Source organism: Lampetra fluviatilis, chromosome 57, assembly GCF_964198595.1.
Source record: "Lampetra fluviatilis chromosome 57, kcLamFluv1.1, whole genome shotgun sequence".
NCBI lineage: Eukaryota > Metazoa > Chordata > Hyperoartia > Petromyzontiformes > Petromyzontidae > Lampetra > Lampetra fluviatilis.
Genome location: NC_136331.1, coordinates 3153314 through 3171643, shown reverse-complemented (window position 1 = coordinate 3171643; position 18330 = coordinate 3153314). Strand labels below are relative to the sequence as shown.

General features: G+C 58.7%; 2 protein-coding genes across 2 annotated transcripts in view; one reads left to right on the top strand and one right to left on the bottom strand.

Moving 5' to 3' along the window:
* LDLRAP1 (low density lipoprotein receptor adaptor protein 1) overlaps positions 1 to 15138 on the top strand; it is a 40292-nt gene extending 25154 nt beyond the window's left edge. Inside the window, 7 exon segments of the mRNA XM_078880324.1 lie at positions 412 to 526; positions 4150 to 4222; positions 5793 to 5882; positions 8337 to 8427; positions 8429 to 8522; positions 10047 to 10087; positions 10909 to 15138. Of these exon segments, the coding sequence (XP_078736450.1) occupies positions 412 to 526; positions 4150 to 4222; positions 5793 to 5882; positions 8337 to 8427; positions 8429 to 8522; positions 10047 to 10087; positions 10909 to 11095 (691 nt within the window). The 3' untranslated portion in view covers positions 11096 to 15138.
* LOC144950362 (POU domain, class 3, transcription factor 2-B-like) overlaps positions 11202 to 18330 on the bottom strand; it is a 65388-nt gene continuing 58259 nt past the window's right edge. Inside the window, exons 2-3 of the mRNA XM_078880477.1 lie at positions 11928 to 12025; positions 11202 to 11209 (exon numbers count right to left, since the gene is read on the bottom strand). Coding sequence (XP_078736603.1) covers positions 11202 to 11209; positions 11928 to 12025 — 106 coding nt within the window. The remainder of the gene's footprint in view (positions 11210 to 11927; positions 12026 to 18330) is intronic.

The window sequence follows — 18330 nt, the reverse complement described above, 5'->3', positions numbered from 1 at the left end:
GTGTGTGTGTGTACACTGTGTGTGTCTGTGTGTGTGTGTACACTGTGTGTGTCTGTGTGTGTGTGTACACTGTGTGTGTCTGTGTGTGTGTGTACACTGTGTGTGTACACTGTGTGTGTGTGTACACTGTGTGTGTGTGTACACTGTGTGTGTGTGTACACTGTGTGTGTGTGTACACTGTGTGTGTGTGTGTACACTGTGTGTGTGTGTGTGTGTCTGTGTGTGTGTGTGTCTGTGTGTGTGTGTGTCTGTGTGTGTGTGTGTGTACACTGTGTGTGTACACTGTGTGTGTACACTGTGTGTGTACACTGTGTGTGTACACTGTGTGTGTGTGTGTGTACACTGTGTGTGTGTGTGTGTACACTGTGTGTGTGTGTGCACTGTGTGTGTGTGTACACTGTGTGTGTGTAGGATCTCGTACTGCACGGCTGACAAGGTGCATGACAAGGTGTTCGCCTTCATCGCTCAGAGCGGCCTCGACGACAGCCTCGAGTGCTTCGCCTTCCTCTGCACCAAGAAGAAAGTGGTGACGCTCGCTCCTCACTCGCTCACTCCTCACTCGCTCACTCACTCGCTCACTCGCTCACTCACTCGCTCGCTCACTCACTCGCTCACTTCGCTCACTCACTCGCTCACTCCTCACTCGCTCACTCACTCGCTCGCTCGCTCACTCACTCGCTCACTCGCTCACTCACTCACTCGCTCACTCCTCACTCGCTCACTCACTCACTCGTTCACTCACTCGCTCCTCGCTCCTCACTCGCTCACTTCGCTCACTCGCTCGCTCACTCACTCGCTCACTCGCTCACTCCTCACTCGCTCACTCACTCACTCACTCGCTCCTCACTCACTCACTCGCTCCTCACTCACTCACTCAATCGCTCGCTCCCTCCTCACTCGCTCACTCACTCGCTCGCTCGCTCGCTCGCTCGCTCGCTCACTCACTCGCTCACTCGCTCGCTCACTCACTCTCTCGCTCACTCGCTCGCTCGCTCACTTCGCTCGCTCACTCACTCGCTCACTCACTCGCTCGCTCGCTCACTCACTCTCTCGCTCACTCACTCGCTCACTCACTCGCTCACTCACTCGCTCGCTCACTCACTCGCTCACTCACTCGCTCGCTCACTCACTCACTCGCTCACTTCACTCGCTCGCTCACTCACTCGCTCACTCACTCGCTCGCTCACTCACTCGCTCACTCACCTCGCTCGCTCGCTCACTCACTCTCTCGCTCACCTCACTTCGCTCACTCGCTCGCTCGCTCACTCGCTTCGCTCGCTCGCTCGCTCGCTCGCTCACTCCTCTCACTCGCTTCGCTCGCTCAGCTCGCATCGCTCGCTCACTCTCTCGCTCACTCACTCTCTCGCTCACTCACTCGCTCACTCACTCGCTCGCTCACTCACTCGCTCACTCACCTCGCTCGCTCGCTTCGCTCACTCACTCTCTCGCTCACTCGCTCACTCGCTCACTTCACTTCGCTCGCTCCCTCCTCACTCGCTCACTCACTCACTCACTCACTCACTCACTCACTCGCTCGCTCACTCACTCGCTCGCTCGCTCACTCACTCACTCTCTCGCTCACTCGCTCGCTCGCTCACTTCGCTCGCTCACTTCGCTCACTCACTCGCTCGCTCGCTCGCTCACTCGCTCGCTCACTCACTCGCTCGCTCACTCACTCGCTCACTCACTCGCTCGCTCACTCTCTCACTCACTCGCTCGCTCGCTCGCTCACTTCGCTCGCTCACTCACTCGCTCACTCACTCGCTCGCTCGCTCACTCACTCTCTCGCTCACTCACTCGCTCGCTCACTCGCTCGCTCGCTCACTCACTCGCTCGCTCACTCACTCGCTCACTCACTCGCTCGCTCACTCACTCGCTCACTCACTCGCTCGCTCACTCGCTCGCTCGCTCACTCTCTCGCTCACTCACTCTCTCGCTCACTCACTCGCTCACTCACTCGCTCGCTCACTCACTCGCTCACTCACTCGCTCGCTCACTCACTCGCTCGCTCGCTCACTTCGCTCACTCTCTCACTCACTCGCTCGCTCGCTCGCTCGCTCCCTCACTCGTTCGTTCACTCACTCGCTCGCTCACTTCGCTCGCTCGCTCACTCGCTCGCTCGCTCACTCACTCGCTCACTCACTCGCTCACTCGCTCACTCTCTCGCTCGCTCACCTCCTCACTCGCTCACTCACTCACTCACTCACTCACTCACTCGCTCGCTCGCTCACTCTCTCACTCGCTCGCTCGCTCGCTCGCTTCGCTCACTCTCTCGCTCTCTCACTCACTCGCTCGCTCGCTCGCTCACTCTCTCACTCACTCGCTCGCTCGCTCACTCACTCGCTCACTCGCTCTCTCGCTCGCTCCTCTCGCTCGCTCGCTCACTCTCGCTCGCTCACTCACTCGCTCACTCGCTCGCTCGCTCACTCACTCTCTCGCTCACTCGCTTCGCTCGCTCGCTCACTCACTCGCTCGCTCGCTCACTCGCTCACTCGCTCACTCACTCGCTCGCTCGCTCGCTCACTCACTCGCTCACTCACTCGCTCGCTCACTCTCTCACTCACTCGCTCACTCGCTCACTCACTCACTCACTCGCTCCTCACTCACTCACTCACTCGCTCACTCACTCGCTCACTCACTCGCTCACTCACTCGCTCACTCCTCACTCACTCACTCGCTCACTTCACTCACTCAATCGCTCGCTCACTCACTCGCTCACTCACTCACTCGCTCACTTCCTCACTCACTCGCTTCTCACTACTCACTCCTCACTCACTCAATCACTCACTCACTCCTCACTCGCTCACTCGCTCGCTCACTCACTTCGCTCACTCACTCGCTCACTCCTCACTCACTCGCTTCTCACTACTCACTCAATCACTCACTCACTCCTCACTCGCTCACTCACTCGCTCACCTCACTCACTCAATCACTCGCTCACTCCTCACTCACTCACTCCTCACTCGCTCACTCCTCTCACTCGCTCACTCCTCACTCGCTCACTCACTCACTCACTCAATCACTCACTCCTCACTCACTCACTCCTCACTCACTCACTCCTCACTCACTCGCTCACTCACTCGCTCACATCACTCACTCACTCAATCACTCGCTCACTCGCTCGCTCACTCACTCACTCACTCAATCACTCACTCACTCCTCACTCAATCCCTCACTCACTCCTCACTCGCTCGCTCGCTCACTCACTCACTCACTCACTCAATCACTCGCTCACTCACTCGCTCACTCACTCCTCACTCAATCACTCCTCACTCGCTCACTCACTCGCTCACTCACTCGCTCACTCGCTCGCTCACTCGCTCGCTCACTCCTCACTCACTCGCTTCTCACTGCTCACTCACTCACTCACTCAATCACTCGCTCACTCCTCACTCACTCACTCACTCGCTCGCTCACTCACTTCGCTCACTCCTCACTCACTCACTCACTCCTCACTCACTCACTCGCTCACTCCTCACTCGCTCACTCACTCGCTCACTCACTCACTCACTCACTCAATCACTCGCTCACTCGCTCGCTCACTCACTCGCTCACTCACTCGCTCACTCCTCACTCACTCGCTTCTCACTACTCACTCCTCACTCACTCACTCACTCGCTCACTCACTCACTCACTCCTCACTCCTCACTCAATCACTCACTCACTCCTCACTCGCTCACTCACTCGCTCACTCACTCACTCACTCAATCACTCGCTCACTCGCTCGCTCACTCACTCGCTCACTCACTCGCTCACTCCTCACTCACTCGCTTCTCACTACTCACTCCTCACTCACTCGCTCATTCACTCACTCACTCAATCACTCGCTCACTTCGCTCGCTCACTCACTCGCTCACTCACTCGCTCACTCCTCACTCACTCGCTTCTCACTACTCACTCCTCACTCACTCACTCCTCACTCAATCACTCACTCACTCCTCACTCGCTCGACCTAGGGGAGGCACAGGACCGGTTCAGATAACCTTCAGCGGTTGTTGGTGGCCGCGAGCGGGAATTCGTAGCACTAACCGCTACACTTCCACTCCCCCGCGTCTCCCCCCCCCCCCCTGGCGTCTCCCCCCCCCCCCCCCGCGTCTCCCCCCCCCCCGCGTCTCCCCCCCCCCCCCCCCCCGCGTCTCCCCTGTCCAGGCCCAGGCGGTGACGCTGACGGTGGCCCAGGCGTTCCGGGTGGCGTTTGAGTTCTGGCAAGCGGCTAAGGAAGGTACGGCCCACTTGATTTGTGAGCTCCTTGCACAATCCAGCCTGGTTGAACCCAGGATGGATTGTGGGCAGGCCAGCCTAAATGTTTCTCACCGGCGAAGATGCTTCATTAGGGGGGGGTCCACGTTTCGCAAGACCTCTGCCGTCAAACCGGAGCCAGTCATGAGCACACTGCCCAGGTATGGGAAACTCTCCACTATCTCCACAACTGGCCCCATCACCGATTGGGAGTAGTAGGGGTGTAGTGTCTGATGGCACAAAATACCCAGGCAGGTGCTTAGTTTTGGTGGGGCTGATGGTAAGGCCCCACCTCTTAGTGGCACGCTCCAGTCTCAGCAGCAGCGTCTCCAACTCCTCTTCTGAATGAGCAGCAATTACATACATAACGTGGTTGACCAATAGGGAGCCATCCCTTGACCGCACCCGGGCATCGATCAGCCTCCCATTGTATCTGTACCAAATGGAAATTCCTCTGGTACAGCTATTGAAGGCTTCACGAACTACGTTGTCAAAATAGATGTTAAATAATGTGGGAGCCAGAGGACATCCCTGTCGCACCCCAAGGTGTACAGAGAATGGCTCTGACTCCCGGCCACGTAGTTTTATCCCGGGCCCGCTCACCATCATGAAGGTCCTTAATGATCGTGAGCAGAGTGTCACACAGTCACACACACACACACGGTCACACACACACAGTCACACACACACGGTCACACACACACAGTCACACACACACACACAATCACACACACACACACAGTCACACACAGTCACACACACACACAGTCACTCACACACACAGTCACTCACACACACAGTCGCACACACACACAGTCACACACTCACAGTCACACACAGTTACACACACAGTCACACACACTCACACAGTCACACACACTCTCACAGTCACACACACACAGTCACACACACTCTCACTCACACAGTCAAACACACTCTCACACACACAGTCAAACACACTCTCACACACACACAGTCACACACACTCACACACACACACACACAGTTACACTCACAGTCACACACACTCACACAGTCACAGTCACACACACACACAGTCACACTCACAGTCACACACACACACTCTCACACTCACACTCACACAGTCACAGTCACACACACACACTCTCACACTCACACAGTCACACACACAGTCACACACACACAGTCACACACTCACAGTCACACACACACTCTCACACTCACACAGTCACACACACAGTCACACACACACAGTCACACACACACAGTCACACACTCACAGTCACACACACACTGTCACACACACACAGTCACACTCACACACACTCACACACACACAGTCACACACACACAGTCACACACTCACAGTCACACACACACTCTCACACTCACACAGTCACACACACACAGTCACACACACACAGTCACACACACACAGTCACACACTCACAGTCACACACACACTCACACACACACACACACAGTCACACACTCACAGTCACACACACACTCTCACACACACTCACACAGTCACGTGTGCCCCTCTTGTTGACCTGTGTCACCGGGTGCAGCTAAGGAAGGGGGCGCCCCCCCTCAGCAGGGCGGCGGTGGCGCCGCCACGTGGAGCAGCACGGAGGGGGGGGCAGCCCCCCTCGGGGACGGTGAGTCAGAGCAGCGTCACTCACCCACTCGCTCACCCACTCACTCACCCACTCACTCGCTCACCCGCTCGCTCACCCGCTCACCCGCTCACTCACTCACTCACTCGCTCACTCACTCACCCACTTGCTCACTCACTCACCCACTCACTCACTCGCTCACCCACTCACTTACTCGCTCACCCACTCACTCACTCGCTCACCCACTCACTCACTCGCTCACCCACTCACCCACTCGCTCACCCACTCACTCACCCACTCACTCGCTCACCCGCTCGCTCACACCGCTCACTCACTCACTCACTCACTCGCTCACCCACTCGCTCACTCACTCACTCGCTCACTCACTCACCCACTCGCTCACCCACTCACTCACCCACCCACTCGCTCACCCACTCGCTCACCCACTCGCTCACCCACTCGCTCACCCGCTCACCCGCTCGTTCACCCGCTCGCTCACCCGCTCGCTCACACCGCTCACCCACTCGCTCACCCGCTCACTCACTCGCTCACCCACCCGCTCGCTCACCCGCTCGCTCACACCACTCGCTCACCCGCTCGTTCACACCGCTCGCTCACTCGCTCACCCACTCGCTCACCCGCTCACCCACCCGCTCACCCACCCGCTCACCCACCCGCTCACCCACTCGCTCACCCACTCGCTCACCCACTCGCTCACCCACTCGCTCACTCACCCGCTCACTCACCCGCTCACTCACCCGCTCACCCACTCACTCACTTCACTCACCCACTCGCTCACCCACTCGCTCACCCACTCGCTCACCCACTCGCTCACCCACTCGCTCACCCACTCGCTCACCCACTCGCTCGCTCACCCACTCGCTCGCTCACCCACTCGCTCGCTCACCCACTCGCTCGCTCACCCACTCGCTCACCCACTCGCTCACCCACTCGCTCACCCACTCGCTCACCCACTCGCTCACCCACTCACTCGCTCACCCACTCGCTCGCTCACCCACTCGCTCACTCACCCACTCGCTCACTCGCTCACCCACTCGCTCACCCACTCGCTCACTCACCCGCTCACTCACCCGCTCACTCACTCACTCGCTCACCCACTCACTCACTTCACTCACTTCACTCACCCACTCGCTCACCCACTCGCTCGCTCACCCACTCGCTCGCTCACCCACTCGCTCACCCACTCGCTCACACCGCTCACCCGCTCGTTCACACCCGCTCGCTCACCCGCTCGCTCACCCGCTCACCCACTCGCTCACCCGCTCACTCACTCGCTCACCCACCCGCTCGCTCACACCGCTCGCTCACCCACTCGCTCACCCGCTCGTTCACCCGCTCGCTCACTCGCTCACCCACTCGCTCACCCGCTCACCCACCCGCTCACCCACCCGCTCACCCACTCGCTCACCCACTCGCTCACCCACTCGCTCACCCACTCGCTCACTCACCCCGCTCACTCACCCGCTCACTCACCCGCTCACCCACTCACTCACTTCACTCACCCACTCGCTCACCCACTCGCTCACCCACTCGCTCACCCACTCGCTCACCCACTCGCTCACCCACTCGCTCACCCACTCGCTCGCTCACCCACTCGCTCGCTCACCCACTCGCTCGCTCACCCACTCGCTCGCTCACCCACTCGCTCACCCACTCGCTCACCCACTCGCTCACCCACTCGCTCACCCACTCGCTCACCCACTCACTCGCTCACCCACTCGCTCGCTCACCCACTCGCTCACTCACCCACTCGCTCACTCGCTCACCCACTCGCTCACCCACTCGCTCACTCACCCGCTCACTCACCCGCTCACTCACTCACTCGCTCACCCACTCACTCACTTCACTCACTTCACTCACCCACTCGCTCACCCACTCGCTCGCTCACCCACTCGCTCGCTCACCCACTCGCTCACCCACTCACTTACCCACTCGCTCACTCACTCACCCACTCACTCACCCGCTCACTCACTCGCTCACCCACTCACTCACCCACTCGCTCACTCACCCACTTAACTCACTCGCTCACCCACTCACTCACCCACTCACTCACCCACCCACTCACTCGCCCACTCACTCGCTCACTCAATCGCTCACCCACTCACTCACCCACTCGCTCACTCACTCACTCACCCACTCGCTCACCCACTCACTCACCCACCCACCCACTCACTCGCTCACTCACCCACTCGCTCACTCACTCGCTCACCCACTCACTCACCCACTCGCTCACTCACTCGCTCGCTCACTCACTCACTCACTCACCCACCCACCCGCTCACTCGCTCACTCACCCACTCGCTCACTCACTCACTCGCTCACCCACTCGCCCGCCCAATTGCCCACTCACTCACCCACTCGCTCACTCACTCACTCGCTCACCCACTCGCCCGCCCGCCGTGTTTCCCCTCGCCCCGCCCCGCGTCTCGCTGCGTCGTCTCTAATCTGCCCCCCCCCCCCCCCCCCGTGTGTCCAGGGCCCCCCCTGGAGGGGGAGCCCCCCACGGGGCCCCCGTCCCTGCTGCTGGACCTGTCCGAGTGCTCCGCTGCGGCCCCCTGGGGCGCCCCCCCCCGGCGGGCCCCCCACCCCTCCCCCCGACTTCCCCCGGGCTGCTGCTGCCCACGCGGCGCCACCCCCCCCTCCACAGGGGTGGGGGGCCACGGTGAGCACTGGGGGGGGGGGCATGGGGCAGGCGGGCGGTGGGCGGGTGGGTGGGTGGGGTCAGTCAGTGGGCAGGGGTGTGGGTGGGTGGGTGGGCGTGTGGCCGTGTGGGAGGGTGGGTGGCCGTGTGGGAGGGTGGGTGGCCGTGTGGGAGGGTGGGTGGGCGTGTGGGAGGGTGGGTGGGCGTGTGGGAGGGTGGGTGGGCGTGTGGGAGGGTGGGTGGGCGTGTGGGAGGGTGGGTGGGCGTGTGGGAGGGTGGGTGGCCGTGTGGGAGGGTGGGTGGCCGTGTGGGAGGGTGGGTGGCCGTGTGGGAGGGTGGGTGGGCGTGTGGGAGGGTGGGTGGGCGTGTGGGAGGGTGGGTGGCCGTGTGGGAGGGTGGGTGGCCGTGTGGGAGGGTGGGTGGCCGTGTGAGAGGGTGGGTGGCCGTGTGGGAGGGTGGGTGGCCGTGTGGGAGGGTGGGTGGGCGTGTGGGAGGGTGGGTGGCCGTGTGGGAGGGTGGGTGGGCGTGTGGGAGGGTGGGTGGGCGTGTGGGAGGGTGGGTGGCCGTGTGGGAGGGTGGGTGGCCGTGTGGGAGGGTGGGTGGCCGTGTGGGAGGGTGGGTGGGCGTGTGGGAGGGTGGGTGGGCGTGTGGGAGGGTGGGTGGGCGTGTGGGAGGGTGGGTGGCCGTGTGGGAGGGTGGGTGGCCGTGTGGGAGGGTGGGTGGCCGTGTGAGAGGGTGGGTGGCCGTGTGGGAGGGTGGGTGGCCGTGTGGGAGGGTGGGTGGCCGTGTGGGAGGGTGGGTGGCCGTGTGGGAGGGTGGGTGGGCGTGTGGGAGGGTGGGTGGGCGTGTGGGCGTGTGGGAGGGCGTGTGGGAGGGCGTGTGGGAGGGCGGGTGGGCGTGTGGGAGGGCGGGTGGGCGTGTGGGAGGGCGGGTGGGCGTGTGGGAGGGCGGGTGGGCGTGTGGGAGGGCGGGTGGGCGTGTGGGAGGGCGGGTGGGCGTGTGGGAGGGCGGGTGGGCGTGTGGGAGGGCGGGTGGGCGTGTGGGGAGCGGTGGTGCAGCGCTTAGCGCTACGCCGCACTACGAACCCGGAGACCCGAGTTCGATTCCCGCTCACGGCCAACACCACAGTGACGATTATCCGAACCGGTTCTGGGCCTCCCCTAGGTCGACTCGGCCTTAAACGAGTACCTGATGTGCGGTGCGGTGTGTAAACATCGCCACTGGGGAGACAAAGGCGGCCGGGCGTGGTGCTGGCCACCCGCCCCCTCGTGCTAATCTCTCGCAGCGATTGCCCCCAACGGTTTGTGTGAGCTCTACGGGGGAGCTGTGCGTGTGTGGTTACCTTGAGGCGTGTGTTGGGCTGTGTACGCCTTGCAGAGCCAGCGGTGACAATTCCACATTGCTATGGCGGGGGTTAAAGTCTTATCGAAGGGACGATCGCCACTGTTGACTTTGCCCCAAGGTGGTGGTACTTGTTTTATCGACCCTGGAGGGATGATGGGCTGAGTGATTCTATCGTACCTCTGTCTGCCCGTCTCGCCGTAGGACTTTAACGACGACGATGATCTGGACGAAGCTTTCGGGAGGTGAGTTCAGTTCAGTTCATGTATTTGGTATATAACCCTGTGAGATATACAGCTCTTGAAACGGGTGCAATCACAACAAACTGGAGGGTGGTTGAGTGGGTGGGGTGGGTGGGGTGGGGTGGGTAGAGTGGGTGGGTAGAGTGGGTGGGTGGGGTGGGTAGAGTGGGTGGGGTGGGTGGGGTGGGTAGAGTGGGTGGGGTGGGTGGGGTGGGTGGGGTGGGTGGGGTGGGTAGAGTGGGTGGGTGGGGTGGGGTGGGTAGAGTGGGTGGGGTGGGTAGAGTGGGTGGGGTGGGGTGGGTAGAGTGGGTGGGGTGGGGTGGGGTGGGTAGAGTGGGGTGGGTGGGGTGGGGTGGGTAGAGTGGGTAGAGTGGGTGGGGTGGGTAGAGTGGGGTGGGTGGGGTGGGTTTGGTGGGGTGGCTGAGACGAATCAGTCTGTGCCTGGTCGAGACTGAGTCCTCACCCCGCCTGCAGACTCGTGGAGCGAGGCTCACGGGGGCAGCAGCAGCAGCAGCAGCGGCAGCAGCAGCAGCGGCAGTAGTAGCAGCGGCAGTAGTAGCAGCGGCAGTAGTAGCAGCAGCAGCGGCAGCAGTAGTAGTAGCAGCAGCAGTAGCAGCAGTTGTAGCAGCGGCAGTAGTAGCAGCAGCAGCAGCAGCAGTAGCAGCGGCAGTAGCAGCAGTTGTAGCAGCAGCAGTTGTCATCGTAGTAGCAGTAGCAGCAGTAGCAGCAGCAGCAGTATGAGAGTGATGAGGAGGGTCCCCCGCCTGTGTGCGCGTGTGTGTGTGCGTGTGTGTGTGTGTGCGTGTGTGTGTGTGTGTGTGCAGGTTGGCGCAGTCGCGCACCAACCCGGAGGGCGTGGAGGCCGGGGCGGTGAGCGGCAGCGGCACCCTCGCCAGCGGCACGTCCACCCTCGTGTCCACCCTCGTCAGCCCCGTGTCCACCCTCGTCAGCCCCGTGTCCACCCTAGCCAGCCCCGTGTCCCCCACAGAGGCAGAGTTCTTCAGGTTCTGAGTCACCTAGAGCTCCCTACTCGGCCTTATTAAACCCCCCACACACACACACACATATATCCACACCTACACGTACGTACCCCATATATACACGCACCTGTACCCATTCACACACCTGTACCCATTCACACACCTGTACCCATTCACACACCTGTACCCATTCACACACTTGTACCCATTCACACACCTGCAGTTGTACATTTGTACAGGCGGACGTATAAATAACCCACGTATAGTACACACACACACACGCACGCGTATGTACCTACCCCCATATATACCTACCCCCATATAGCTCTATAAAGCATGTATACTTACACTTGGCTGTACACACACACACAATGGCGTGTGCCTACATGTGTGCACTCGTACACGTAGCCACACATTCAGCAAGTCGCTAGCCACGTAGCCATATACACACAAGCCTGTACACACACACACACATCTATACGATTACACGTATCCATGTAGTGTACATATCTATGCAGGCACCTATACACACTAAATCAATCACCCACCCACACATCATTCACTCAACGCACGCACTCGCACTTACCCGCACACGCACACTCATGCACACACCCACGCACACACCCTCACACTCTTACCCACGCACACACACACCCACACAGACAACAACCGCCATTCGCCACTAAGTGGCGGTGACGTCACCACCCACGCACACACACACTCATGCACACACCCTCACACTCTTACCCACGTACACACCCGCCCACGCACACACACCCTCACACACACCCACCCCAGCACCGTCTCCTGTCTGCACTGGGGCGTGTGTCTGTGTGTGTTTCCGCCCCGCGATCTGCACGTGCCGAGCTCCGCTCGCCCGAACGGCGTCTCCTCCTCCTCCTCCCCCTCCTCCTGCTCCTCGCTTGGAACTCCGCGGTTCGACTCCCGCCGCTGGGCCGGCCTGCCGCAAGGCAACACCCGGCGCACGGACAGGGTGTGGGGGGTGTGTGTGGGGGTGTGGGGGCGTCGCTTCTCATGGGAAGATTCTTCGGGCTTGGCGTGCGGTGGAACGCTGGAACGGAGCCGCGGGAGCAGTGGAACGTAAGGGTCCCCTACTGGCGGTGTGCGTCGCTGTGCCACGTGGGGGTGGGATGTGGGGTGGCACGGGGGGTCTGGGCGCGCGTGGCAACTTGAAACGCTCTTTGTGCGTGCGCGTGTCTCGAGTTGACGTGCTGCGTGTGAGTGAGAGCGAGCGTGTGAGAGCGAGCGTGTGAGAGCGAGCGTGTGAGAGCGAGCGTGTGAGAGCGAGCGTGTGCGAGCGCGTGAGTGTGCGTGCGCGTGACTGAGAGCGAGCGCGTGAGTGGGTGAATGCGCGTGAGTGTGAGAGCGAGCGTGTGTGAGTGTGAGAGCGAGCGTGCGTGCGAGTGGGTGAATGCGCGTGAGTGTGAGAGCGAGCGTGTGTGAGTGTGAGCGTGAATGGTGCGATGGGCTATATGCAAACGTCCGTCGAAGGCGACGCGACACTTTGAGCCGCGGGATGTTGTTATTCGTAAGCGCTCGCTCGCTCGCCAACGCAACTTGCAACTTGCCCCTAGTCGTCCTGCGTAGCTACGTGGGGCAAAATCGTTTGGTCGTTTGTGCGGATCGTGTACATACGCGTGCTAGGGAGACAAAGGCGGCCGGGCGTGGTGTTGGCCACCCCCACCAACCCCCTCTGGCGTGTCACTGCGGCCTTACTCGGTGCTACTCGCTAACGGCGCTCGCCCAGACGGTCTCTGAAGGGCTCTACGGGGGGACCTCTGACTCGTGCGTGCGTGCGTGTGTCCGTGCGTGCGCGGACGTGCAGAGCGAACCTCTGTGACGGAGACCCTCCGTATCCGTAAATCATTTCTTGTACAGGTGTGAGCACGCGTGTCGGTGCGTGTGTGTGTGTGTGTGAGTACGTGGTGTTGAGTGAGGGAGTGGCGGTGGTAGTGTTTGGGGCACTGCACTACGAACCCGGCCACATCGGTGACGATTATCTGAACCGGTCCCGGACCTCCCCTAGGTCGACTCGGCCTCAAACGGTGCGTAAAACCATCGCCCCCTCGTGTGCCACAGTGCCGGTTGCCTTCACAGCTGCTGCTGCTGCTACTCGCTAACAGCACTTGACAGTCTGTTACGGTTTGCACGTGTGCTGGTGTTGACTCTGCAGTCTTTGATGATGCTACCTGTGCCCCGAAAAGCCTTGCGTTGTTTGCAGGGTCTTTGTGCTGAATTGTAAAAAAAAAAAAAATATGACAAACTATTAATCTGGTGTTTGCTTAAATCCGGGTATCACCACCCACCCCCCCACCACGCCTGCGAAACTTCTTGGTTGCACGCAACTCTCTCACTGCTCGTTTATAATCTGTCTCTTTCTCTTTCGCTGCGATTTGTGCGTGTCTCTCCGCTCGGTGGACGGGGGAGCATCGGTCGAATCGCTTCCGCAGCTCGGTCACGTGCGACTTGGCTTTGTGCAGCTTCGTTAGCGACGTTGCATGCAACTTGGTTGTACAAGTTGCATGCAACCAAGGTGGCAACTCGGTTGCATGCAATCACGGGCAAAGCATACAACTTGGTCGCGTGCAGCTTAGTTACTGACTTGGTTGCGTGCAACTTGGTTGTACAAGTTGCATGCAACCAAGGTGGCAACTCGGTTGCATGCAATCACGGACAAAGCATAACAAGAAATCGTGAGCGATGGCTGCGTGTTGGTGGTGGTGGTTGTTGTTGTCTCTGTTGTTGTTGGTTGTTTCTGTAGTTGGAGCCGCGCATTTTGAAAACTGGAACCAAAAATAAGAGAAGACTGTTATTTTGTAATAAACTGGGGGGGGGGGGGGGGAGATGCCTACGGGCAGTGCTGAGTCTATGGGCAGTGTTGAGTCTATGGGCAATGCTGAGTCTATGGGCAGCGTTGAGTCTACGGGTAGTGCTGAGTCTGTGGGCAGTGTTGAGTCTGTGGGCAGTGCTGAGTCTATGGGCAGTGCTGAGTCTGTGGGCAGTGCTGAGTCTGTGGGCAGTGCTGAGTCTGTGGGCAGTGTTGAGTCTAAGCCATTACCTGTCAACCCCATCAGTGCCGAAATGGTTTTGCCCGTATTGAAACGGCTGCACGCCGTATGGATCTGAAAACTAAATCTCCCTGTACAAGAATACGATGAACTGTTTAGGTTAACAGGGTTATGTCAATTAGTTTGTTTTCTAAATCCGCTGGAAGTTTTTTTTTTCTAAATCCGCTGGAAGGTTTTTTTTTTACCCCCTCCGTTGATGGTCAAATCTGATTTGGTTGGGTTGCCTCGTCCTTGAATTCTGATTGGCTCAGAGGGGTTCTCTTGCTCGATTTGGATTGGCTGAAGGTATCTTGCTCATTTGATTTGATAGGGTGGGGGGGGGGGTTAACACGCTCAATGCTGATTGGGTGTGTGTCTGATGCCTTGCTTAATTGTGATTGGCTGAGATTCCTCTTGCTTTACTGTAAATTGTCTGAGATTGTGTTGCTCAATTCTGATTGGATAACATCGCTTGGAACTCGACTATTGGCTGCTGTATACCGTGCTCGATTATGATTGGCCGGGAATTTCTTGCACAACTGATTGGCTAAGATGTCTGTTTTGTTTACGCGTTCGCGATTTGGCTGGCTTTCTATCACCAAACTGATTGGCTGGGGGATGACCTCGTGCTGATTTCTGATTGGACGGCGCTCACTCAAACATCCGATTGGTTGCTAAACAATTGGGAAAATTCTACTTAACCTTGCCATCATAACTGTGTTTGTGTACATTGCATTTGCAAAAAAAAACGATTATTTTAATTTAGTAGCTTTTTAGTTATTGTTATTTTCGTCATTATAGTTATTGTCCATTGTCGTTGACTTGGGGGTGGACTTTGCCGTGATCGACCCTCTACTCTCGTCATCCACCCTCTCTGCCTCCGTGTTTGTCCATCGTGTGGGTTGAGTCCTGCCAATGCGCGCCGCGTTGTGAAAGTTCGAGGCATCCCTTTCCCACCACCCCAAGTTGCCCCCAACCTGAGATTAAACCTGCCCTCCGCCGCTCATGCCGACCCCGTCTGCGCGTCCCTTGCCTCGGGGTTTGTTCTTCGCTCGGGACGTTTTAAGTGGACCGTGACGCTCACTAGACTGGCGTGTGTGCACACTTGTTTACATAATACACACACACACGTGTTTACATAGACACACACGGACGTGTTTACATAGACACACTCACGTGTCACCGTATGCACAAACATGTCTACATATGCACACACGTACTTGTTTTCATATGCACACAAATATGTTTATATATGCACACGCACACGCGTTAACACGTGCACACACACGTGTTTACATTTTCACACACGGACGTGTTTACATATTCGCGCACACACTTGTTGACATATGCACACACACGTGTTTACATATGTAGTGTAGAACTCTGGAAACAATAATTGTAGAGGCACCTTTATCAACACACCCGAACTAGACTGTACACTCGACACTCGCTAGCCCGAGCACAACACTCGCCACCCAGCATCAACGGCGCTAACTGACTAGACAGCTGGCTCACGATCTCGCAGTGGCGACGTCGACAGACGACATCAACGACGAGACGATTTGACTCCCACCAACAGCCTCGAGCCACGGCTCTCGGCTCCTTTTATCCTCCCAGCGTGGCCCGGCCCCGCCCCAGCCGCGTCCCCCTTCTCGAACCCACTAGAAGGTTCCAGGAGCTTCTGGATGGACCCCCTCCTATGACCCTTGCCCCAGTTCTTCCACTCCGCTGACACGCCCCTGTAAACTGTCGCTCACTTGCGTGTGTACTGTTCATACACCGCAGTTGCCGCTTCTGGTCACCAGCCGGCGCTGTTACACTACATCACCCCCCCCCCTCCTCCAGTTCTTAAAAACAGCCGTCCAGGCTAACACTTAGCAATGAGCCAGGTGATTAGGGCAGAGTAATACTGGACAGCAACGTGAGTAGGGCGGAACAACAATCCGCAGCAACTGACAATGTAAAGATAAGGAGATTAGGGCATAGCAACTCCGCAGAAGTAACAACAACGCGGTAAATGAAAACACTCCGAGGGTGAGGGAATTAAAAAAAAACGACCCGTCGACCAAACAAACACAACCCCGACGCACACGCGAATAGACAACGGCAACAGCCGCTCCAACCAGAGGTCGCAATCGGGTACCCGTTTGTGACCCCGGTGCGGCCGGGTACTGGTACGGGTAGGCCGTGAGTCACTGGTGAGTAACCGTTTGTCACTCATTTCCCAACGTCTTGTCTCTTCTCACAATTCAAGTTCCTAGAATCAACCCACCCGCGCCTGCAACATGGCTTCATCCCAGAGGTTGCAATCGGGTACCCGTACCCTACCCGATACCCGACCGGGTACGGGTAGCCGGGTATCGGGTAGGGTACGGGTACCTGTTTGCGACCCTGGTGCGGCCGGGTACGGGTAAGGAATCAAAACCCGTTTGCGACCTCTGGCTCCAACCGACCGCAACACCACATGGCGAAGGGAAAACCGTCGGACGACAACCAACAACATTTTATGACCCCCCCCAGACGCTTGTCCCCCTTGTAACTGACCATGGCATTAGAACATAGCCCACTTGGATCGGGTCCTGGACGCCGGCCCCCCGTCTTGGGCGGGGTCTTGTACTTCTTGGGGCTCCGGGGACTTGCACAAGCGGCCTAAAGGACGCGGCCCCTCCCTGGACTCAACAGAAGAGTTCGACCGGGCTCCAGCCTTCGGTCCTTCGCTCGAGGCGGCTTCGGGAGAATTTCCGGGCTTCAGAGGCCCGGTTCCTGCGGGTGGCACCACGCAATTTTTCTGAAGCGCAGCATCTGAGATGGGCTGCCCCGGCTCGTCGGACACATCAGACTCCGGTCGTACGGGACTTGGGGATGAGCTGTCTACCTGGGACTGAACGCAGCGCTTCAGGCGCGACGGGGGAATGAACCGACGGCGATGCCCCGCATGTTTCCGCCAGAGGTCGCAAACGGGTTTTGATTCCTTACCCGTACCCGTACCCGGCCGGTTACGGGTACCCGTTTGCAACCCTGGTGCGGCCGGGTACGGGTAGCCGGGTATCAGGTAGGGTACGGGTATCGGGTACCCGGTTGCGACCTCTGGTTTCCGCACGCACTGCGGTCGTCGAACCTCCACCACCTCAACGGGGGCCCGCCATGGCCAATGTAATTTGGGGGATGTACCCAGCGGCACTCGAGGGCAGTGCAACCAAGCCTTGATCCCGGCGTTCCATGGGAGCACGTCCTCCCGCCGCCCTGTGCTCTTTTCGTTAGTAGCGGGATGTTCCCTCGCTGCGTCGCGCGTCTCGGACAATCGTGCAAGCGTAACCTGTATGGGTGCAGGTATACCGGCCTTTTTCCCTGCAGCCATGCCCAATGAGCTCCATGGGGGTTTTGTTCTCTCGCCCATACATAAGATAGAATGGGGAAAATCCCGTCGAGGCGTGTGGGGCCGTCCTGTATGCTGCTAGGACCCCCCGGGATGCACAAATCCCAGTCCGTCTGCGCCTCTTGAACCGCCTGAAAGAGGCATCGATGTTAGGGCCTTGTTCAGGCGTTCTACCATACCGTCCGCTTGAGGATGGTACGGCGACGTTCTAATCTTTTTGGTGCCCAATGCATCGCGATCCTCCCGCGGCAGTTTAGACGAGAAATTCCGCCCCCGATTCGTGAGAAGCTGCCCAGGTGCTCCCATGTCCATCGCATAGACGTGCAAAAATGCATCGGCAATGGCTGCTGCAGATTGGTCTGGTCGTGGCCAAGCCGCTGGTCACCGGCTAAAAATATTCCACACCGACCAGGACAAATTTCGATGTAAAGCTTTCGTGACTGCAGGGATTCATCTTCTTGGTTCTTTCGGTAAAGTCACGTAGAAGGGAAATAATAAAATAATAAAAATAAAACATAATAAAATAATTCTCACGACGTTTCGGCCACAACGCTGTCTTCCCGACAGACCTGTTCTTCACCTGAGGACGGCTGCTTGCGTTGTGGCCGAAACGTCGTGAGAATTATTGTATTATGTTTTATTTTTATTATTTCCCTTCTACGTGACTTTACCGAAAGAACCAAGAAGACAGGACAAATTTGTTTCCCTTTTGGGTAGCCGGAAACGGCCCCAGAATGCCGAGCGCAACCGGCTCGTTAATTCGGGACACCGTGATGGACTGCAATGGAGGGCTGAGCCCTTCTCAACGGTGGCTTCTGGCGC